Below are 25,048 nucleotides of genomic sequence, written 5' to 3' on the forward strand. Positions count from 1 at the left end.
CCTTTTCCAGTATGCTGTTCAGAGGAGGAGTTATTTGGGGAAGCTCACTGCCATCAATCGTCCTTTGCGTATGTTTTGTCTAAAGCTTGTTTAATGATGAGTGGTAAGAGACACCACAATAGAGTGCACAGAAGAGGCCCTGTTCTTAGATAACAAGATCATTATTGTATAATAGCATTCAGTACAACTTCAGTATGAATCAGGCCTGATTGCTAGGATCCTTGGGCGCACTGTACACAATGCATTAACACTCTCCAAAGACTATCAGAGAACTCCTCATATCCACCCACAGACTGTGTCTGATGTCCACACAATGGATGGGGCAAATGCAACTTCAACATAACTCTTTCAGATAACCCATTACTTTATGTAACATCAATGAAAATTCAATATCAACACTGACTCCCACGGGTATCTGTCCTCCACTTCCTGAAAGCCTGATCTCTGGAAGAACTCCACTTAATTTTCATAGTTTCTGTCTCAGTTATGTTTGTTCTGATTATTACACTAATGTTTCTGATTTATGTTCCTTTCTCCTCAGTTGAGGGATTCCTATAGTGAATGACTAAGTCCATCAATTTCTCACACCCCTCCTCTCCCCTCTCACCCCACCCATCCATCCCACTGCTCTAGAACATTTTCAATATCACTATGTGCTTAGTTTAAGGTTACACTTACATCTAGCATTAATCAGATTAGTCACTGCTACACTAGGCATTTCATGAACTCCACCAGGCTTTCTAACATTTATTCCCCTGGGGTAAAGTTAAAAGTTGTTCATCAAACAAGCTCTCGGCTGGAATTTTCTTCCTTATCAATCCTATTTGATTAGCCAGGAAAGCAGAGAATGCTGGAAACACTCTTCAGCTCAGAGTTTGTAAGAATTACTTCAACCCTAAGTTGACAAAATGCATTTTCGCATTTTGAATGACTTGGTACACTTCACTACTCTGTATTGGAGTAATGCAATAGAACATTGTAACTATATCATTGTGCAGTTTAGCTGGCATTTAAGTTGAGTCGGGGTAAGTTCGAAGGAGATGTGAGGGACAAGTTTTTTACACAGAGATTGACAGGAGTCAGGAACATCCTGCCAGGGATGGTGGTGGAGGTAGATACGATAGGAGCATTTAAGAGATTTTTTTGATAAGCTCATGAATATGCAAGAAATAGAGGGATATGGACCAAGGGCAGGGTCAAGTTCAACACAGCATCAGGGCCTAAGGGCCCATTCCTGTGCTGTATTGTTGTATGTTGTATGTTGTATGTTCTAATATCTGGCTGCTTGGGTTTGGCGACTAATACTTTTCAGTTTGGATATTTAAGCATGTGAGAGTACCTTGGTTAGTGCAGATCAAGGACCTTGTGTCCATTTTGACTCCTGTTATCCACAGCACTCCCTTAAGGTGCTATACAAATCATAGTGACTGTTTGCGACTAGAATTAACCCGAACCCTCCCTGCCATTGCCTGAGGCTGACGGCTGTCAGTTGACTTTTTACCCCAGATGTTGAGGCTGACACTGAGGGGGGGGACTATGGTGGCTTTTGCTGATCGCACCCTAGAGATGGATCAGAAATATCCCATGGCTCTACTGGGTAAGAGAAAGGGAGTACTCTCGGTGTTCTAGCCAAAATGAACCCTACGCACATTATCAAATTGTTTCATCATTATCTCATTGCTCTTTGGCCTCTTTTTGCAAGATTCCACATTCAGCCCATTATTTCTACACCTGCTCTCGAAACAGGCATCAATATCTGCTTCTTGTTCATGGCTTCGCATGCTATTCTGTGCAAATAACCATCCAATGCCCTCATAACTGCCTCAAATGAACCTGTCTCTACCACATTTCCTGGCAGTGCATCCATACGCACAATGTGAAAATCTTTTTCATTCACCTCCTCTTTGCTTCTTTTGCACATTGCTTTAAATCTATTATCCCTCATTTTTGTTACTTTACAAGCAAGAACAGCTTACTCTATCCTGATCATTCATGATTTTGAAAACTTCTATCTAATCTCTGCTCAACCTTCTTTTCTCTATGCCTCTTCAATCTATGCTCTGACCTGAAGTTTCTCATTCCAGTGACCATTCTTGGAAATCTCTTCTGCACTCTCTCTAATGCATTCTAGGCTTTCCTATAATGTGGTGTCCACAACTGGGCACAGTGCTCCAGCTGAAATCTAACGTGTGTATGTACATCACCTCCCTGCTCTTGTATTCTATGCCCCTTTCAATAATGCCCACAAGCAGCAGTGACTGAAATACTTCAATGGCTACAAAGCAGCTCATGGCACCATGAAAGACAATGTATAAAGGGCAATTTTCTTAAACAATGATTCCCATTGGGTGACCATAACCAGTCTAATCTAAATTCCACTATTATTACTGACACAGCATTGTTTTGTGTGAGGAAGGTCATGTCTCACAAACCTGGCTGAGATTTTTGAGGAAGTGACAAAGATGACTGACGAGGGCAGGATGGTAGACATTGTCTGTATGGACTTTGGCAATGCCTTTGACAAGGTTCCTAATGGCAGGCTGATACACAAGGTAAAGTCACGTGGGGAATGCAGTGAGCTGGCAAGATAGGTACAGAACTGGCTTGGTCATAGGAGACAGAGAGTAGTTGTGGAAGAATGCTTTTCTGACTGGAGATCTGTGACCAATACAAGTTCCACAGGAACCAGTGCTGGGGGCCCTAATGAGGAGAATGTAGGTGGCCTGACACAAAGATTGGGGAAGTTGCAGATGGTGAGGAGGATTGCCAGAGGATACAGATAGGCTGGAGACTTGGGCAGAGAAATGTCAAAGGGAGTTTAATTCAAACAAATGCAAAGTGATGCAATTTGGAAAATCTGTTGCGGGGGAGAAGTATACAGTAAATGGCAGAACCCTTAGTAGCATAAACATACAGAAGGATCTAGGCGCAGAAGTTCACAATTCCCTGGAAGTGGAAACACAAGTCGATAAGGTGGTCAAGAAGGCATATAGCATATTTGCCTTCATCAGTCAGGGAACAGAGTATAGAAATTGGCTAGTCATGTTGCAGCTCTGTAGAATTTTAGTTGAGCCAGAAGCCACGTTTGGAAAATTGTGCACAGTTTCTGGTCACCACATTATCAAAAGGAAGTGGAGGGTTTGGAGAGGGTACAGAAACTGTCTAACAGGGTGTTGCCTGGTTTGGAGGGTGTTAGCTATGAGGAGAGATTGGACAAACTTGGTTTGATTTCACTTGACTGTAAAAGTTGGGGTTGGGGTAATCAGGGTGACCTGATAGAAGTTTATGAAAATTATGAAAGGCATGGCTGGAACGGATAGTTGGATTCTTTTTCCCCAGGTAGAAATTTCAATTACTGGGGCACATAGGTTGGAGGTAAAAGGGGGAAAGTTTAAAGTAGAGGTAACAGACAGATATTTTAGACAGACAGTGGTAAGTGCCTGGAATGTGCTGCTGGAGCAGGTGTTCGAGGCAAATACAATAGCAACGTTTAAGGGGCATCTTGGCAGATATATGAATAGGCAGAGCAGAGGGATATGCACCATGTAGAAGAAAGGGATTTTCAGTTTAGAAAGACATTGCGTGTCGACGCAGTCTTGGTAGGCCGAAGGGCTTGGTCGTGTGTTTTTGTGTTCTTTGTTGTTTGCTTTTTGCTTTTTGCGTGTCACTGATGGAACTTGAATTTGTGTTGTGATTTCACAATCGCAGGTCGTCCTGAAGCACTTCCTATCTCATAAAATACTTTTGAAATGTAGGCATCGGAGAAGCGGCCAATTTGGGACCAGTATGATCCTGCAAACAATCAGAAACAGCAGTAAGAAAAATAAGGGCAGAGAATCTGTTTTACAAATGTCGATTGCGAGATCTAAATATTGGCCAGTAAATTGGAAGGAGCTTGCCTGCTCTTTTTCAAACAGTTCCATGGGATCTTCTGTTTCTGTCCGAGAGGTTTCATATTTCTCCTGAATGACAACTATGATGAACTGTCTTAGTAATCCACCACAGTGTTTACCCAGAATTTATGCTTGAAACCCACAACATGTTAATTTGAAGTGGGAACACTATCATTAGACCACAGCTGACATGTAACATGCTGTGGTGTTAAACTCATTGAAAAATATTCATTTTGTGGCCTCTGAAGACCCTTTCTTGTGAAAATTGAGAATGAGAATGAATGGAAGCTTCAATTTAAATTGAAAATTGAAAAGAGCTTTGAAGTTTCCAACAGTTGACTTCATTTGGGATGGCTTTTAGCAGTCAGTCCAATTTAAATGTGGTTCCAGTCGCTAATATTAAAAGGTCATTGCTTCTGCATCGAGAATTAATTTGAAAGCTAACATCTGCTTCCTTGCCCTACACTTCAAAGATAGTTTTTACTTTGCTCAACTCATTGCCATCTGGGTGTTTTCTCTGGAGAGCTGCTGCTACTTAGTTGGATTGACAAAGACTTCTCCCAGCTGTCTGAAATAGATAAACAGAGTCGTACCTGCAAAAATATTGTAGGAACAGGTAGTGTGCGCATTGCGCAGGTTCCTGTTTGTAGTTATAGTTTCGTCTCCCTTCAGTGCCCAGAGTTTAGAGCAACAGCAGGATTCCCTGGAGATTGCCAAATCCTAAAGGGAAATACATTCTGACAGGTTTAATTTAGATCTCACAGTGATGAGTGCGTAGCTCACAATTCATCAGTAATTAACTATTCACTTTGTGGGTAATAGCTACATAGATCATGACCCACAAACACAAGAAGTGACAAGCAGGGGTAATCCATTCAAACTCTCGAGCCTGCCCCACCCATCAATAAGATCATGGCTGATCTTTCTGCAGCCTGAACTCCACTTTACCCTGCCTGTTGCCTCAACCTCTGCCCATAACAAATGAAAATAGGAACAAGAATAGGCCATTCAGCCCGTTGAGTCTATTCCATCATTCACTGAGATCATTGGCTGATCTGTGGCCAAACTCCAGATACCTGCCTTTGGTCCATATCCTTCAATACCTTTGCTTAACAAAAATATATCCATCCTAGATTTAAAATTAACAACTAATCCCACCTCCACTGCCATTTGTGAACAGAGCTCCATCCCTCTATGCATGGAATTGCTTCCTAACCCCTCTTCTGAACAGTCTGGCCCTAATTCTCAGACAATGCCCCATTGTTTTAGAATTTCCAGTGGAAATAGTTTATCTTTATCTACCCCATCTTATCCCATTAATACCTTGAAGATTTCAATCAGATCACCTTTAACCTCCTGAGTTCTAGAGAAGACATGCCTAACTTGTATCATCTATCCTCTTAATGAACCCCTGAAGTCCAAGTATCATTGTTGTAAATCTATGTTTGTGCTCCTTCCAAGGCTGAAGTACCCTTCCTAATGAATGGTACCCAGATCTGCTCTAAGTACTCCAAGTGGGGCCTAACCAGGATTTTACATAACTATGGCATAAATCATGCATCCTTGTATGGCAGCTCTCTATAAAGGCCAGCATTCTGTTAACTTTCTGGATTATTTTCTGCCTCTGTTTTCCGTTTTCTGTTTATGACATTTTAGATCTGTGCGCCTGAACCCCCAAGTCTCTTTGGACACCCACTGTTATTAACTTCATACCATCTCAAAAGAACCCTGATCTATCCGTTTTAGGTCCAAAATGGATAACCTCACACTTGCTTATGAATTCCATCTGCCAACATTATGGCTGTTCACATGGTCTTTCAATATCCCTTTATAATTTTATCGTATTATCTGCACTGTCTACAATGTCACCTAGCTCCATGTCATCAGCTAATTTGGGTAGATGGCTTTTTATGCCATTATCCCAGTTGCTAATAAATAATGCGAATAATTGAGACCCTAACAGATCTTTGTGGGACACCAGTGACCATATCCTGACAATTTGAACACCAACTACAAATTTGAGGTAAACTAACTCAACACAATGCAAAGAATTCAGTCTGTGACTTTCTTGGGTTAACATTGATGCCTTCACTAACAATGGAGCAGTCTGTAATGTTGGGCAGTGAGGTCTACTGCATCCTCATTGTCCTGCGCTGAATTTTGCACCTCCATCTCTTCACAATTATTGATTACACTCTCCCCACCGACTGCAGATAAAGAATGATTTGTGGACAGGCCGTTGGCTAGACTGGCCCTTACTGCTTCAGCCCCTGCTCCACCTTGGTGATGTGTGGGTGCAGTCCAAGGTTATTGATGGAAATAGCCTTCAATATGGTGTGAGAGGACATTCAATAAGTGCCTTTTAGCTGCCAGTCTTCTGAAGGCCGTGGTCTTGCCTGAGGCCTTCAGTTGGTAAACAGTTAATATTTCCATGGCCTTCCTGTACTTATAATTTTAGTAGTTATCCAGTCATCCATTGTCAAATCTGAAGAGCATATCTGGTGAGATCTCACTTGTTTGACATTCCTAATGATCTTTAACCCATGACTGAATCGAGGAAGGGATGGCTAAATTGTGCTTACTTGTTGAGGGAATGTGGCCAAACTTGGCATCTCTGATCGTCTTTCCCATTCGGCTTTGCAGGTGTGCATGTTTTCGGACTCTGTGCCACAGCTCTTGTGACTGACATCATCCAGCTGGCAACTGGCTACCATGCCCCCTTCTTTCTCACAGTATGCAAGCCCAACTACACCCTTCATGGCATCTCATGCGACAATAACCCATACATTACAAAGGATATCTGCTCCGGCTCAGACCATCATGCCATCGTGTCTGCGAGGTAACCGAGTTATACTCAATTCCAGATTTAGCCATCACTGTTGCTGATTTCGTGGAGGTCTTGTGTCTCAGTTGGTGGCCTCCCTACCAGTGGTTATTATGCTGCCTCACAGTACCAGGGACCTGGGTTTGATTCCACCCTCAGGCGACTATCTGTGTGGGGTTTGCACATTCTCCCTGTATCTCTGTCAGTTTCCTCTGGGTACTGCAGTTTCCTCCAACAGTCCAAAGATGTGCAGGTTAGGTGGGTTGGCCATGCTAAAAAAAATGCCCTTAGTGGCTGGGGATGTGCAGGTTAGGTGAAATTACACAGGGGACAGGAAGGTGGCAGATACCAGACCTTCTTGCCCTTTTAAATACCCCGGCTCCTGTCTCCAAATTTGCTGATTTGCAAGGGTCGATCCAGCATGCCTTGTGGTGTTGAGTCCTCAATTGCAATTCTTGCTTGTGTCCACAGTCAGCAAGGGCCAATTTCACAAGAAATTGTAGCCTGTTATTAACTTGCCTGAGCAAAACTGAGGGGCACAAGAGAGCAAGAAAACCTGAGCTGTCACCAACTCAGACCAACGACAAGACTGATGTATGAGAAGTGTACCCTGACAGTTTGGAAACACAGAAGCTTGGATTATTAGAATTTTGTGATGTATCTGAGCAATTGCCAGCAAGAATAGTGACACCAAACAGATTATAGGTCCACAGTCTTGACATAAGACACAGGGAGGAATACGAATGCTGTAATTAGATCAAACTCTGGCTGCCAGATGAAGTGAATAGAATATCAAGCAGCTGGAAGCTGTGTTGGCATAGGGGAAATATCTAACGGAATGATTATAGTATACAACCTGTCAAAAAGCCAGCGGGAAAGATTGTGGTACAGTCAGTGTTGAAACTATAACTGAGAGATACTACCTCAGAGACCTAAGATGAAGAGGCAAAGTATTTAACAAGTAGAATATTTTATTTTCATTAAGAGCTAATAATACTAGAATTTACAGCATTAATTTATGAAGAGAGATACCAGCAACCTGGCTCTTATACCCTTGAGTTTAGAAGATTCAGGATGATCGGATCGAGGTATTTAAAGTATTCTGTAGGGCAGATAAAGCGATGTAATTTCTTCTCATGTGGGGAATCAAGAATGAAGGGACTCAATCTGAAAGGCAGAGTTCACCTGCTGAAAAGTGTGTAATCAATCAAAAGATACTGGAAATTTGGAATTCTCTCCCTCAGAAAGCTATGGACTGTGGAGGTCAGTTGGGAGCTTCCAGAACTTGACGTTGATATGAGTTTTATAATGTAAGGGATATGGAAGTTAGGGAGGTCAACATGTACATTCCTTGTGATGTAAGTGATTGGTGGAACAGGCTGAAGGGCAGAATGGCATACTCTTCCTTCCAGCTTCCTATTTAAATTATAAATTGAAGAGTAATTGGAATATTGTTTCTTGAATGTTGTCCAATGTTTTTGAGATTTTTTTAAAATAACCAGAACTGGGTTGAATTGCCTACTCCAGTTCCTATTTTCCATGATTGAGTCTGTTTCGAAAGCATTTGGAATACTGTGAGCAGTTTTGGGCCCTGTATCTGAGAAAGAATACACTGACTTCGGTGGGGGTCCAGAGGAGGTTTATGAGGATGAAGGTCTGGACACGTGAGGGCAATTGAGGACCCTGGATCTGTACTCAATGGGGTTTAGAAGGATGAGAGTGGATTCTGATTGAAACTTACAGAAAACAAGAGGTATGGATAGAGTGGACGTAGAGATGATGTTTCCACCAGTAGGAGAGAACACAAGAAATAGAAGCAGGAATAGGCCATCTGACCCCACAAGCCTGCTCCACCATTCGACAAGATCATGGCTAATCTTTTCATGGACTCAGCTCCACTTACCCTCCTACTCATCATAACCGCTAATTCCTTTACTATTCAAAAATCTATTTATCTTTGCCTTAGAAGCATTCAGCGAGTTAGCCTCAATTGCTTCGCTGGGCAGGGAATTCCACAGATTCACAACCCTTTGGGTGAAGGAGTTCCTTCTCAACTCAGTCCTAAATCTGCTCCCCCTTGTTTTGGGGGTATGCCCCCAAGTTCTCGTTTCACCCACCAGTGGAAACAACCTCTCTGCTTCTATTTTATCTATCCTCTTCATAATTTAAATAGAGACTAGGACCCAAGGGCACAGAGTAAAGAGATGGCCCTTTAGAAATGAGATGAAGAGGAATTTCTTCAGCCAGAGGGCGGTAAATCTGTGGAACCCATTTCTGCAGAAGGCTGTGGAGACCAGCTCATTGAGCATATTTAAGGCAGAGCTAGATAGGTTCTTGATTAGTAGGGAGAGTAAAGGTTTGGATAGAAGGCAGGAGATTGGGGCTGAGAAACACAACAGTCATGATTGAATGGCGGAGAAGACTCAATGGGCTGAATGGCCTAATTTTGCTCCTATATCGTATGGTCTTGTGGTCTTACAGTACATCTGGATGAATTTCAGAAATCTGCAAAACATTTCTTAAGTAACCCTAGTTTCTTTAGCAAGCATCATTATTTTTATTGCTTGTATTGTGCAGTTTATTACTTTTAGCACTTGTCCCGTGCAGCTAAAAAATTGGGAACATAACCCCATTTCATTTGAGGCATTCATTCTTTTTGGATATGGGGGTCTTTCTGCCCTTGTTAGCAGTTGCAGTCAGCTTGCTCTGACAAAACTTTCTACCAATTCTTCATATAGAGATGCTCTGAAAGAATAATCTTTGCCAACATACCTCAGGAGATTACAGAGGTGCAGCAAGCTAAAATGGAAGTGTTGCTGCCTCAAAAGTCCATGTTAGTCAATTGGGAGTCTTTAAAAATTCTTCTTTTATGGGATGTGGAGCATCTCTGGCTAAGCTCACATTAAATGACTATTCCTGATAGTCCAGAGGCTAGTTAAGAGCCAACACATTGCTCTAGGGTCTAGAGTTTTATGTAAGCCCAACCAAGTAAGGATGGCAGATTTCCTTCCCTAGAGGTCATTGGTAAACCAGATGGGTTTTTATCAATAACCACAACAGCTACATATTGGCTGTGATGCTTCCACCAGTAGGAGAGACTAGGACCCGAGGGCACAGCCTCAGAATGAAGGGATGACCTTCTAAGAGTGAGAAGAAGAGGAATTTCTTCAGCCAGGTTTATGTTCCAGGTTTGCATTTCATTTAGTTCAAACCCACATCTCCAGGACGTGAGTCTGGGCTTCTGGCTTTCTACCCAAGCAGCATTACGACAATGCAACTGCAACAGGACTGAGCAAGGGTGAGGGAAGCAGAAATTCAGATAACCACAAGATTTGGAAGAAGGATGTTAGCAGGCCTGTCCAGGAATACATTGAAATGTAGAGGAAACCGAGGGGTGAACAAGGGTTTCAACTGCAAATAAGCAGGGGCAGAGGTGGAGGTATCTGATGTTATGGAGGTAAAACAATGTGTTCTTGGCAATGAGCTCATCTCAGCGCAGGTAAATATCAAAGATTGCAATGGTTCAATTCAGCTTTGGAAAATTACCAGGAAGCGGAACGGAGTGAATGATTCTGTTGGAGCAAGAATCAAGGAAAATGGCTTAAATTTTTCCGATATTTGGTTGGAGGAGACACCTGGCATGGGGAAGCAATGGCTGAGTGGTTCTATCACTAGACTATTAACCAGAGACTCAGCTACTGCTCTGAGGACCTGGTTTCGAATCCTGCCACGGCACATAGTGGAATTTGAATTCAATTTTTAAAAAATTGGAATTAAGAATCTGTTGACGACCATGAAACCATTGTCAATTGTTGAAAAAACCCACCAAGCTCGCTAATGTTCTTCAGGGAAGGAAATCTGCCATTCTCACATGGTCTGGCCTGTATGTGACTCTGTACCCACAGCGCTTCTTAAAAATGCCCCCTGAGCAATAAATGCAGGCACAGCCAGTGATACACTCATCCTGTGAATTAACAAAAAAAATTCCAGCACAGGATATTGATCTCCAGTGAAGCAAATAAAAGACTTTGGAGGGATTGCACCAGGTGGTATTGAGGTAGAGCTAAATCTTATTTCTGATGAAAGTCAATTCAGTACAGTGATAGGGGTCTGGAAACTTGATTGCAAGGGTACATAGGAAAGATGAATACAGATTTAGGATATAACAACAAGGACACTGGAGAGGAAACTGAGTTCAGATTTGCGGTAAGGATCTGACAGGTCAGCTGTAGCCTTTTGACTGATGGTTGTAATGGTGGCACAGTTAAAGGGGAGATGAACAGTATGTGAAAGATTGAACATTTACCAATATGAGATCTAGGAGGGAAGTGCAAATAGATAGTTTATGGGGAATAGAGTTGATGGAACAGGAGGTAGATCTCGTGGCCAGGATGAACTTTCAAGATCATGACAAAAGAAAGAAGCAACGGAAGGGTGTGAGTTCAAGTCTAGGGCAATGGACAACATTAGAAGCGTTTTGGTCAGATGGTTTCAGAGTAAAGGCAATCTTTTATAAGGAACTGACCCACATTGAATACAGTTGTCAATGGGGCAGACATCCAGGCCCATTCGTAGGAGGCATTTGGGATAAATTGAGAATCCCTTGCTTTGTGAGCTATTTAATTGGTGAGTTGTGTCATATAATTTGAAGGCCACATCTGTTGTCTTCATTCTATTTGGCAGTGAGATTCAGCCTTACTTCAGTATGAATAGTAATCACTCCATTTGCATACATAAACCAGCAGATTAATTATCATGAACACTGCAAGCTATTTTCATATCAGGCTGAGTCAGCAAGTTGGCAGCGAACTGTATGAAGAAAGAAAATTGATTTTCTTTTGAGTTCTCATTCAGCCAAATGAAAGCAGCAACAATGAAAACTCCATTCCTTGTACATGTAGGCTGAGTTACAGTCATGACCAGAGACTTCAATGTAACATTGCACAATGGATATGCTTCATGTTTAACTGCCCCAGGGTAATGTACGCTTGTCAAGCTTCTACATAATAATTCATCCTATACTGTAGGTTAGCAGCACCCTTTGCTGGATAGGATAAGAACCAGATATTCACTCCATTACTTCACTATATCATTCACCGTAATACCTACAAGTCCATTCTGTGCTTTACCAACTTCAAGCCACAATCTGGGGGCTCAGTGGTTAGCACCATTGACTCACAGTACCAGGAGCGCAGGTTCAATTCCACCCTTGGGTGACAGTGTGGAGTTTCCACATTCTCCCTGTGTCTTTGTGAGTTTCCTCCCACACCAAAAGAATGTGCAGGTTAGAGTGGGCTGGCCATGCTAAATTGTCTGTAGTATTGAGGGATGTGTGGTCTAGCCATGGTAAAATATGAGATTCTAAGGATAAGGCAGTGTCTGGGTAGATGGTCTTTGGAGGGTGATGTAGACATGATGGACCGAAAGGCCTCTTTCTGCACTGTAGAGGATTCTATGATGTCAGGACATATAGAAGCTGACACCACAGAAACAGACCCATCCACACTCGCCAAGTTTCCTAAACTAAACTAGTCCCATTTGCCTATATTTGGCCCCTATATCTCTAAACCTCTCCCATTCATGTACTTCCAAATGTCTTTAAAATGTTGTGACTGTATCTGCATCTGCCACTTCATCAGGAAGTTCATTCCACATTCAAACCACCCTCTGTGTGGAAAAGTTGCCCCTCAGGTGTCATTTAAATCTTTTGCCTCTTATCCTAAAATTATGTCCTGTAATTGTGAACTCCCCTATCCTAGGGAAAAAACCTTTATATCCATATCCCACATAATTTTACAAACCCCCAATAAGGTAAACCCCTCAATTTCCAATGCTTCAGGGAAAAATTGTCCCAGCCTACCCAGCCTCTCCTTATAACTCAAACCCGCCAGTTCCAACAACATCCTGGTAAATTTTTATGAAACATCTCCAATTTAATAATATCTTTCCTGGGGCAGCACGACCATAACTGTACGTGTACTCTAAAAGTGGCCTCACCAACATCCTGTACCACCACAATATGACATCCCAACTCCTATACTCGATAATCTGAGCAATGAAGGCAAGCATGCTAAATGCCTTCTCCACCACCCTGTCTGCTGATGATGCAATTTCAATGAATTATGCACCTGAACCCCAGGTCTCTCTGCTGAACAACCCTACCCGCGACCCTACCATTGTATATGTAAGTGCTGCCCACTTGTTCATTTTATCAAAGTGTAGCCCCTTGCATTTATCTAAATTAAACTCCATCTGCCACTCTTCAGTCCATTGGTCCAATTTCCCTTTGTAATCACAGATAATCTTCTTCGCTGACCACCATACCACCAATCCAGTTCTAAGGAAAGGTCATTGGATCTGAAATGTTAACTCTGATTTCTTTCTACAGATGCTGCCAGACCTGCTGAGGTTTTCCAATAATTTCTATTTTTGAGCCACCAATTTTGGCGTCATCTGAAATCTTACTAACTTTTTATTTTACTCATTCATGAGATGTGGCCATCGCTAGCTGGAGCAGCATTTATTGCCCATCACGAGTTGCCCAGAGGGCAATTAAGAGTGAAGCACATTGCAGTGGGTCTGGATTTACATGTAGGCCGGACCAGGTAAGGTTGGCAGTTTCCTTCCCTAAAGGACATCAGTGAACTGGACAGGTTTTTCCTGACCATCAGCAATGGTTTCATGGTCATCATTAGACTCTTAATTCCAGATTATTACTGAATTCAAATTCCATATGCCATGGCAGGATTCAAACCCATGTCACCAGAACATTACCTGGGTCTCTGGATTAATAAGTTTTGCGATAATACCACCAGACCATTGCCTCCTAAATTGGCATCCAGATGGTTTATATAAATGAAGAGGAAGAATTGTAGATTATAAGGCTGTAAGAAAACAGGCAGCAGAATGTATAACAGTGCTTTCTGTTTGATCCACAGAAAAAGCTTCCCTTCACAGCATGCTACAATCTCTGCCTTCGCTGCGGTCTACATCTCGGTGAGTCACTCTTCCATAGTACCGACACTGGACGAAAGACTAATACAGTCTACCAGTGGGAATGAGGAGGCTTTGCTGTACAATTTTGTCGTTTACTTTCATCTTCTACAGAATTAATTACTTACACTTTTCATAAGAGTTTGAATGTCTCAGATCCCTCAAACCTCTGGAGTCTCACCATTCTCTCTCACTCCTGTAGAATTTCTCTGTTGCCAGACATTCCCACAATATTTCACCTCACTGTTAGCAATCCGTGCTGTAAATTTCACATCTCAGGTATTCCTTCGGCACAGGAGTATTGACCAACTGCTTAAACAGTCCAATATTTTCTGTTCAGAAGCATGTCACCACTGTCCGATATGTAATTATACAATAGCATAGCCCCGGGGTAGAGTGATCAGATTAGTGAAGTGTCCAGGGATGTGCAAGCTAGGCTGATTAATAAAACAGGTGCCACAATGGCTCAGTGGTTAACACTGCTGTCTCAAAGCCCCAGGGACCCTGGTTCGATTCCAGCCTTGGGCAACTGTCTGTATGGAGTTTGCACGTTCTCCCCATATCTGTGAAGGTTTCCTCCCACAGTCCAAAGATGTGCAGGTTAGGTGAATTGGCATGGTAAAATGCCAGGAAGGTACAGGCTAGGTGGGTTAGCTACAGGAAATGCAGGCTTACAGGGATAAGGTAGGGGTGTTGGTCCCTCTTCAGAGGGTTGGAGTGGACTCATTAGGCCTGCTTCCATGTTGTAGGGCTTCTATAATTACCTCACAGTTGGCTTTAGTCAAATGTCCTCCCCTGCGCTATTTAGCCAGACTCTGGAATACTGCGCCTTTAGGAAGGTCAGATTAGTGTCAGAGAAGGGACAGCCAGGATCCACAGAATGATACCGACACAACAATAACTTTTACATTTATCTGGTCTATAATGTGATAAAATGTCCTAAGGTATCTTGCAGAAGCATTAAAGAACTAAATTAGAGCCCAAACCATGAGGCAATGTTGAGCTAGATGGCCAAATGTTTGCTCCATGGTTTGGGTTTTGAGGGTCTTCTTTAAAGTGGAAAGAGAAAAAGGATGGAGGAGGGAATTCCAGACCTTGCCACCAAAGATGGAGTGATTTTAAAACTAAGGATGTGCAAGAAGCTAACATTAGACCAATGCATATGATTTGAATGTTGTAGGTGGATTACCAAGATAGGGAGCGCAAAATTACACGGGTTTGAAAGGAAGAATGAGAATTTTAAAATGAGGACGCAACTTGACCAAGAGCCAATGTATGTCAGTATTGGGTAATCAGCGAACAAGACTTAGTGCAAGTAAAAGTGCAGGCAGCAGAGTTTTGAATGATTTCAAGGCGTGGGCAGGTTGGGCCGAAGGGCCTGATTCCATGCTGTAGAGCTCTAAGACTCTAGGACTGTATATTAATTTCCAATTGTTTTTATTGTTTTCCCTATTGAGCAGGAGGAGAACCAATTGTGAGTGAAATTCTGACTGCAATTAGTTTAAAAAGGAATCCGTTAAGTACAGTCTCACTGAGCTGGACATTGCTGGAGGTGGTGTTGGAAGGAGACTGATTTAAGTTTACCTTTATCACAATCATGTAGAACGTCATTTGTGCCTTGGGCTTAGGTGGGTAAATTGGGAGCATCTACATTTGGCTTGTATTCTTGAGGGATTTGAAGGTTGAGTGGCAATCTAATAAAAAGTGCTTTTTGCATAGATATGGAGAAATTTTCTGAGGGCAGAAGCTTGGATAGGACTCTATCTTAACCTTAATCTGATGAAGGGTCTAAGCCCGAAACGTTAGCTTTTGTGCTTCTAAGATGCTGCTTGGCCTGCTGTGTTCATCCAGCTTCACACTTTGTTATCTCTATCTTAACCTTGTTGCTCAGCTAAACAGGAGGACATTAAGGAAACACCTTTTTTTCACACAGAAGCTTGTTCAGTGTAAAATTCCCTTCATTAAAAGTTAGTAGCCCTGGGGTATTTGGAGCTTTCAAACTGAATCAATAGGTGTCAGTCAAACAGGGATATCAAACGGTCTGGAGCTTAGATGTGTAAATGGAATTGAGATACAGATCAGCCGTCACTCGACTGAAAGATGGAACATTTTGACAAAGGACTGAACAAAATGTTTCCTATATTTTCTTTTCCAGATGTACTTTAACTCAACGATATCTGACTGCACCAAGCTCCTGAAGCCAATGCTGGTTTTTGCCTTTGCAATCGCTGCAGGTATTTGTGGCCTGACACAAATTACTCAGTACAGGAGCCATCCCATCGACGTGTATGTGGGTTTCATCTTTGGGGCAGGAATAGCCACATACCTGGTGAGTGATCAAGTGATGGGCTAGGCCTGTTACATACACTTGCAAATACTGTGCTGTGCTAATGATGGGGAGAAAAGTATACCCAGGGATGATGAATATCCACAAGGCGTCTTTCACTCTGCTTTCTCAATGATGAACCCCTACCAAAGTTACAGTCGGTGATCAGCTCGGCCTTCTGGACTCTCAATGGAAAAACCTGAACAACACCTAAGGTGAACGAAAATCTTTGCATTTATACAACCTCTTTCGAGATCTCTGGACCTGTGGCACAGTGGCTAGCACTGCTGTCTCACAGCACCAGGGATCTAGGCTTGATTCCACACTTGGGTGGCTGCCTGTGAGGAATTAAAATGTTCCCCTGTATCTGCATGGGTTTCTTCCGGATGCTCCAGTTCCCTCCCACAGTCCAAAGATGTGCAGCCTGGGTGGATTGGCCGTGGGAAATTGCCCATAGTGTCAGGGATGTGTAGCCTAGGTGGATTACCCATAGAAAATGTGGGGTTATGTGGATGGGGTTGAAGGGGGAGGTCTGGATGTGATGATCTCCAGAGTGTTGGTGCACAATCAATAGGCTGAAAGGCCTCTTTCAGCACTGTAGGGATTCTATATCATAAGGCACTTTATAGAAGACAGGGAGAAGTGGTAACCAACAAGATAACACAAACCTCACTGAGATAAATGAGGTCATGTTGGTTGAAGGTTAAATGTTGGCACCAAAGAGAGCCTCTTTGCTCTGTTTTAAATCCTGTCATAAGAACTCTTAGATTCATTGGAAAGGCCAGATTTGTCCTTGGTGTAATATCTCATTGGAAAAGTGGGAGACCAACTCCCTCAGCATTACGTGGAAATAAAAAAGAACAATAAGGTACAGGAATAGACCCTTCAGCCCTCTAACCTTGTGCTGACACATTTTGCCCTTCCATACTACAGCTGGTTTCACTTATTCCCTCCCTATTCATGTATATGTCCAGGTTCTTCTTGAATGCTCCTATAGTCTCTGCTTCCACTACCTCCCCCGGCGGCGTGTTCCAGGCACTCACTACCCTTTGTTTGAAAAACGTACATCACACATCACTTTTAAACTTACCCCTCGCACCTTGAACCTGTGTCCCCAAGTAATTGACCTCTCCACCCTTAGAAAAGTCCTCATACTTCCCACTCTATCCATGCCATTCACAATCTTATAAACTTCTATCAGGTCGCCCTTCAAGCTCCTGCGTTCCAATGAAAACAAACCCAGCCTATCCAACCTTTCTTCTTAGCTAGAATCCTCCATACCCAGCCACATCCTCGTAAACCTTTTTTGTATCTTATCCAAAGTATCCACATCCTTCTGGTAGTGTGGTGACCAGAACTGTACACAATATTCCAAATGTGGCCCAACTCCACTTCTATAAAGCTGCAGTATAATTTGCCAGTCCTTATACTCCATGCCCCTTCCAATTAAGGCAAATATCCACAGGCCTTTTTTTACTACCTTATCTACTTGCGTTACCACCTTCAGTGATCTATGGACCTGCACACCCAGATCCCTCTGCATATTAATACTCCTCAGGGTTTTGCCATTCACTGTATAATTTCCACCTGTACTTGACCCTCCAAAATGCATCACCTCACATTGTCTGGATTAAGCACGATTTGCCATTTTTCTGCCCATGCCTCCATTGATTTATATTCTACTGCACCCTCTGAAAATTGTCCCCACTATCCACTAGTCCACCAATCTTCATATTATCCACAAACTTACTAACTGGACCAGCTACATTTTCCTCCAAGTCATTTGTGTAGATCACGAACAGCAGAGGTCCCAGCACTGATCCCTGTGGGACACCACTAGTCACAGCCCTCCATTCCGAAAGGCATCCTTCCACTGCCCTCATCGGTCTCCTATGACTAAGCCAGTTCTGTATCTATCTTGCCAGCTCACACCTGATACCATGTAACCTTATCTTTTGTATCAGTCTGCCATGAAGGATCTTGCCAGCGGCTTTATTGAAGTCCATGTAGACAACATTAACCAACTTTTCCTCATCAGTCAAGTTTGAGGGCTTCTCAAAAAACTTGATCAAGTAAGTAAGACATGACCTCCCTCACACAAACCATGCTGTCAATTCTAATAAGTCCATTTGATTCTAAATACGTATAGATCTTATCCCTGAGAATCTTTTCCAATAATTTCCCTACCACTGACATGAGGCTCACAGGCCTGTCATTTCCAGGATTATCCCTGTTACTCTTCTTAAACAATGGGACAACATTGGCTATTCTCCAGTCCTCTGGGACCTCACTTGTGGCCAAAGAGGATGCAAAGATGTCTGGCATATGTTCCAGTAATTTGTTCTCTTACCTGCTTCAATATTCTGGTTTAGATCCCATCAGGACGCGGGGACTTATCTATCTTAATACCTTTTAAGACGCACAACACCTCCTGTTTAATAGCAACTTGACTCAGAAACTCGACACTCCCTTCCCTGAGATTACCCTTCACCGATTGTTTCTCTTCGATGAATAATGACACAAAGTATTCATTTTGCATCTCAATTATCTCTTCTGGCACCACATGTAGATTCGCTCCTTTGTCCTCGATTGGCCAATCCTTTCCTTGGCTATCCACTTTCATTTTATATATGTCTAAAAAGCCTTGGGATCCCCTTAATCCTGTTTGCTAACGAATTTTCATGACCCCTTTTAGCCCTTCTAATTCCTTGCTTAAGTTCTTTCCCACTTTCCTTGTATACTTTAAGAACTTCAGTTGCTAGACCTCACATAAGCTTATTTTTTTTCTTTTTGACCAACGTCAGAATATCCCTAGCCATTCCAAGGTTTATATAATTTGCCATACCTTTCCTTCATTCTCACAGGGATGTGCCACTTCTGAACTCCTACCAACAGTAGTTTGAAATACTCCCACATGTCCAATTTGGATTTACTGTCAAACAGCCGTCTCTAACCAACATTCTCCAGTCCCTGCCTAATACTTACCTTACACCAATTTTACACCTTCACCCAAGGACTGCTGTTATCCCTGTCCCTGAGTATCCTAAAATTCACGGTATTAGGGTCACTGCTTCCAAAATGCACCCCCACTGAAACTTCACTCATCTGGCGGGGCTCAATTCTCAAAACCAGGTCCAGTATAGCCTGCTCCTAAGCTGCTGCTTGGCCTGCTGTGCTCATCCAGCTCCACACCTTGTTATCTCGGATTCTCCAGCATCTGCAATTCCTACTATCTCTCCACAGTATAACCTCTGATTTAATTTCCTGATGAAGGGTCCAGACCCGAAATGTCAGCCTTCCTGCTCCTCTGATGTTGTTTGGCCTGCTGTGTTCATCCAGCTCTACACCTTGTTATCCTGGTTGGACTGTTTGGATGCTGTGTACAGAAACCCTCCTCAATGGTCCTTACAAATTTTGCCGCATCCAAGCCCCTAATATGTAGTGAGTCCCCGCCAATATTGGGGAAGTTAAAATCACCCACCACAAGAACCCTGTTGTTTTTACATCTCTCCAAAACCCATCCACATATTCTCTCCTCTATCTCTTGCTGGCTGTTGGGAGGCCTGTAGTATACCCCAGCATTGTGGTTTCATCTTTCCTATTCCTGAGTTCTACCCATATTGCCTTGCTGCACAAATCCTCTGATGTATCCTTCCTCAGTACAGCAGTGAGATACTCTATTACCAGTAATGCAATTCCCCACCCCTTTAACTTCCCTTTCTATCACACCTGAAACCTCTAAATCCTGGGATATTCAGCTGCCAGTCCTGTCGCTCTTTCAGTCAAGTCTCCGTAATCTCAATAATGTCATGTTCTAAGTGCTAACCAATGCTCTAAGTTCATCTACCTTGCCAATTATACTACTTGCATTGAAACACGTGCATTTTGAGACCACCTCCCCTGCTCTTCTCAGCAGTGCTTCCCTGCCTGTTCTTGTTCTTAGTCATGTTTGTCCTGGTTTCAACTTCTCCCTCAATTTCTGCATCTACTGCCCTACCCCTCTGCCACACTAGTTTAAATCCTCCCTAACCACTCCACCAAGCAACATCCTAAGGACATCAGTCCCAGTCCTTCCCAGTGTAGCCCATGTGCTTTGTACAGGTCCTACCTCCACCTCCCCACCCCCCCCCCCCCCACCCCAAAAGAACTGGTTCCAATGCCTCACAAATCAGAAGCCCTCCCCCTCGTGCCATCTTTTCAGCCATGTGCTTATCCTATATATCCAACTGTTTCTACTGTGACGAGATCATGGCACTGGCAGTAATCTTGAGATAACTGCCTTTGAGGCCCTACAGTTCAGTGTTCTTCCCCATTCTGTATATTCTGCTTTTAGAACCTTATCCCTTTCTTCACCTACATTGTAAGTACCAACATGTATCACAACCACTGGCTATTCACCCTCCCCCTCCAGAACGTCCTGCAGCCACTCCGAGACATCCAGGATCCTAGAACCACGGAGCCATCACACCATCCTGAAATATGATTAGGAGCCACAGAAACGCCTATCCATTCCCGTTGCTAACACTGCAGCATTTCTAGGCCTAGGACTCTCTCCCTTTGCAGCCAAGCCAACCACGGTGTCATGATTTTGGATGTTACTGCTACTCCCGAGAGGCTATTCCCCTCAACTGTATCCAAAACAGTATATCTGTTTTACAGGGGAATAGCCACAGGAGATTCCTGCTCTGCCTTGATGGTCACCCATTCCCTTCCTGCCTGTGGAGTCTGAGCCTGCGGTGTGACCACCTCCCTATGCGTGCTATCCAAATGTCAGCCTAGATTATATGCTCGAATCTGTAGATTGAGACTTGAACCCATTACCTTAGAAGAGAGAGCACTATCTGTTGAGATAGGGCTGATATCAAACAAAGCAGAAGGCAGTAATCCCAATCGGGAGAAGCCCCATTTGTAAGACCTGCCCACGAAGCTTAAAAATAAGTTTCGAATTGATTACCGTCCAGAACTCCACTAAAGACTTTGCGAGTAGTTAATGATATCAGCCCTTGGAGTGACCCCAGAGACCCCAATCAACACTTGGGCTTTGTGCCAGTTTTTCATTTGCAGGCCAATTACAATTGATCGTTTTTACCCAGTTGGGTTAATGTTGTGCATTTTGATTCACTGTAACACACCTCCAGGCTGTTTGACTGCGTATTCATTATCAAGCCATTTTCCAATTCTATAAAATCAATACAAAACATCAAAATGTGGAAACTGTTTGCCCTGCAACCAAAGATTCTGATTAATTGAGCATCAAGAGGCACTAACGGAAATTTATCTGATCATCAAAGTATGTGCATTCCAAGTCTAGGCCTCAGAATTTCAGAATCAAATCATCACAATCAGACTTAATAACCTTTAAATTTTCTGTCCAAGCGATGTATCCTTTCTGTTCATGTAACCTTATACATCAATATAAAAAGACACATTTTAGCAATATTTATGTCACATCACCACACTTATACAGTTAGGAAATGTAGTCATTACATTACATTAGAGAATATCATTGAGCTAGAAAGGGTTCAGAAGAGATTGACCAGGATGTTGCCAGATATGGAAGGTTTGATTATAAAGGAAGGCTGGATAGGCTGGGATTCTTTTCATGGGAGCGTAGGAGGTTGAGAGGTGACCTTATAGAAGTTTATAAAATCATTAGGGGTATAGATATGGTTAATGGTAGGTGCTCAGAGGATGGTTCATGTGTGGAGTGAACTTCCTGAGTAAGTGGTGGATGTTGTTACATTTAAACATTTAAAAGATATTTGGATAAGTACATGAATAGGACAGGTTTGGAGGGCTATGGGCCACAAGCAGACAGGGGACAAGTTTTGTTTGGGATTATGGTCAGCATGGACTATTTGGATGAAAGGGTCTGTTTCCATGCTGGATTACTCTATGTAAAATGTTCTGCTTTCAGATAACCCGGGTCAGGATATATTTAGCAAATCCATGTAGAGATAAAGCTTTCTCTTCTCTGCCTCAACAGCATCACCGCCAGTAGAGGCCTTGCAATTGTGACAGTCTGATATTATTTTCTAATTTTCCAATTTTGAGTTGTCCTGTGTCTTTTACAAACACGACTAATGAGTCATTGATACAGGCAGTCCCTGAGTTGCAAATAGAATCATAGAATGCCTACAATGTGGAAGCAGGCCATTCAGCCCATCAAGTCCACACCAACTCTCCAAAGAGCATCCCACCCCTTACCCTTTTCCCTGTATTCCTGCATTTCCCATGGCTAATCCGCCTAACCTGCACATCCCTGGACACTGTGGGCAATCCATCTAATCTGCATATATTTGGACTGCGGAAGGAAACCTAAGCGCCTGGAGGAAACCCACACAGTCATGGGAAGGACGCAAAAACTCCACACAGACAGTCACCCAAGGGTGAAATCAAACCTGTGCCCCTGGCACTGCGAGGCGGCAGTGCTAACCACTGAGGCACCAAGCCATCACCAAAGGTGATTTACATGCAAGCTGGAACAAAATGCAGATGATGTAAATGCCATTCGTAAGTATGGGAAACAGTCATATGTTGGATCTTTTAAATTAGCCCCCTGCATCCTATCAAGTTTATAATTACAAACATTGGTAATTGGACTTCAATAGATTTCAAAGGTCTTTAACTATTCATGTTATACACTGGCTTCTTGCAATCAATAGATTGGGATAAGGGTTTGATTTACAAGGGGATATTGAGTAGAATGGGACTATATTCTCTGGGCTTCATAGAAAAATAAAAAATTTGTTAACGCCTTGATGCTGTATCTGCTGGAAAGAAACAAAACCTTGGGTCGTAGACACAGGATAAAGACATCAGCTACTTAGAAGTGAAACAGCAGAGAACTTCTACCCTGAGACCTTGTCTCTGGAATTCCCTTCCAGTTATTGCTCAGTTATTTATGGTAGGGTGTCTGATTTTGGAAGGATTTGGAACCGTGGATGGGAATTTGAAAATTGACTCTTGTTCCAGCAAGAACTCTATGTAGATTAATAAGATGATGGATCTGACATTTCCTGTATTTTGTTAGGACATCGATAGTGGAATTATCAAAGAGTTGAAGTTTACAGATATTGAAAGGCGACCAAAGAAAGAGAAGGAGACTATTGGAATACAAACGTATGATGTAGGAACTGGAGTAAGCCATTCAGCCCTTCAAGTCTGTTTTACCATTCCATAAGACCATGGCTGCTCTGCATGTAGCCTCTGCTCGACATTCCTGCCACACTCTGAATGACCTCTGATCCCTTGTAAGTCAAAAAACCATCTGCCTCTGCCTCTCAGGGACAGAGTTACAAAGACTCATGACATTGAGAGAAAAAATGTAACCTTATCTCCATCTTAAGTAGTGAACCCCTTATTTTTAAACTGTACCGCCTATTCCTCGTCTTTACCACAAGGGGAAACAGCCTTTCAACATCTGTCCTGTCAAGTCTTCCCCAAGTTGGCTTAGTAATAAGAAACAAAGAGTAATTGGTGATGGTTGCCCTTGCAAACGGAAAGCTGTTTCAAGTGGTGTTCCATTGGGCTCGGTATTAGAACCCCTGCTGTTTGTTTTATACATTAACAATCTGGACTTGAGCATGGGGTCCCAATGGGAACTTTGCAGATGACACAAAAATTGGCCATGTAGTGAATACTGTAGAAGGTGGCTGTGAGCTCCAAAATGATATATGTGGGTTGGTCAACTGGTCAGGAGAGTGGCAAATGGAGTTCAGCTCTGATAATTGTGAGGTAATGCAGTTAGAGAAGTTGAAAAGTAAAGGGGAATGCAAAATAAACAGGAATATATTGAATGAGGTAAATAAAGGGAGAGATCTTGGTGTGCAAGTGCACAGGTCCCTTAAGGTAGCAGTACAGGTAGATAAGGTTGTAAAGAAGGCATATGGAATGCTCTCTTTTATTGGCAGAGGTGCAGAACACAAACATAGGCATGTATTGATGAAACTGTATAAGATGCTGGTAAGCCTACAACTGGAATATTGATGTCGTTATAGAATCCCTACAGTGTGGAAGCATATTTGACTCATTTAGTCCATACTGACCTTCCAAAGACCATCCCACCCAAACTCAGCCTCCCAAATTATCCCTGAAACCCCACATTTCCCATGGCTAACTCACCAAGCCTCTACATCCCTCCACACAATGGGCAATCCACCTAACCTGCACATCTTTTGGACTGTGGGAGAAAACCGGAGCACCTGCAAATTCCACGCAGACAGTCACCCAAAGGTGGAATCGAATCTGCTCCCTGGCACTGTGAGGCAGCAGTGCTAACCACTAAGCCACCATGCCATGACTTCTCCTGAGTTTCTTTTACCATTCAGTGAAGCCTGATAGCAAGCGCCAAACACATCACAAGCCAAAACCAAAAAAGTCAATGTTCAGAGGTACACTGCCAGAAATACACTGAGTAGTGAAATAATTCATTTGTTGCCCACTGCAACCTCTACCAGTTAGTTTCTATGGAGATCTTACCGTACTGTTGGCTAGAGGCATTAATTGTATACTGGGATTAGACAAACAATGAAACTTCTGGGATAATTATAACTTAGAAAATGTACCACACTTCTGTTGAGGAATGTAGGTCTGCTGCGTTGAAGAGTCTAAGGTTAAGACCCTTTTCAGTGAGGGAGGACATTCCTCTTAATGAGATCATGATGGAGCAGAGTTGGAAAAATACGAGAAAATTCCGGGCCAGATTCCTTTGAAGTGAAGTCAGATCCAAGCTTATAAAGAATGAGCTTACAAAAGTACAAATTGCTAGAAAAGCATCTGTGAAGAGAAATCAAAGTTAACGCTTCAGGTCCAGTGACCCTTCCTCAGAAGACATTTTCCCAGCAGTTTCTGATTTCCAGCATCCACAGTCCATTTTTGTTGTTTAATTCCCTGGGACCCACAGCCATAATTCATTTTATTTTCCAATTCCAAATGTTCTTTTTTCCTTGTATTCATTTACAGGATGTGGGTGTTCCTGGCTAGGCCAGCATTTAGTGCCCATCCCTAATT

At 42.8% G+C, this 25,048-nt stretch overlaps 1 protein-coding gene across 6 annotated transcripts in view; it reads left to right on the forward strand.

Annotated features, from left to right (window-relative positions):
- Nucleotides 1-25,048, forward strand: part of plppr3a (phospholipid phosphatase related 3a) — a 102,748-nt gene that overhangs the window by 73,401 nt on the left and 4,299 nt on the right. For 5 of the 6 annotated variants that reach the window (XM_048560120.2, XM_048560123.2, XM_059638522.1 and 2 more), the window contains 3 exons: nucleotides 6,537-6,732; nucleotides 13,656-13,713; nucleotides 15,866-16,039. In XM_048560120.2, the coding sequence (XP_048416077.1) occupies nucleotides 6,537-6,732; nucleotides 13,656-13,713; nucleotides 15,866-16,039 (428 nt within the window). The remainder of the gene's footprint in view (nucleotides 1-6,536; nucleotides 6,733-13,655; nucleotides 13,714-15,865; nucleotides 16,040-25,048) is intronic. The other variant, XM_048560125.2, reaches the window with a different exon arrangement.

This window comes from Stegostoma tigrinum, chromosome 30 (assembly GCF_030684315.1).
Source record: "Stegostoma tigrinum isolate sSteTig4 chromosome 30, sSteTig4.hap1, whole genome shotgun sequence".
Classification (NCBI taxonomy): domain Eukaryota; kingdom Metazoa; phylum Chordata; class Chondrichthyes; order Orectolobiformes; family Stegostomatidae; genus Stegostoma; species Stegostoma tigrinum.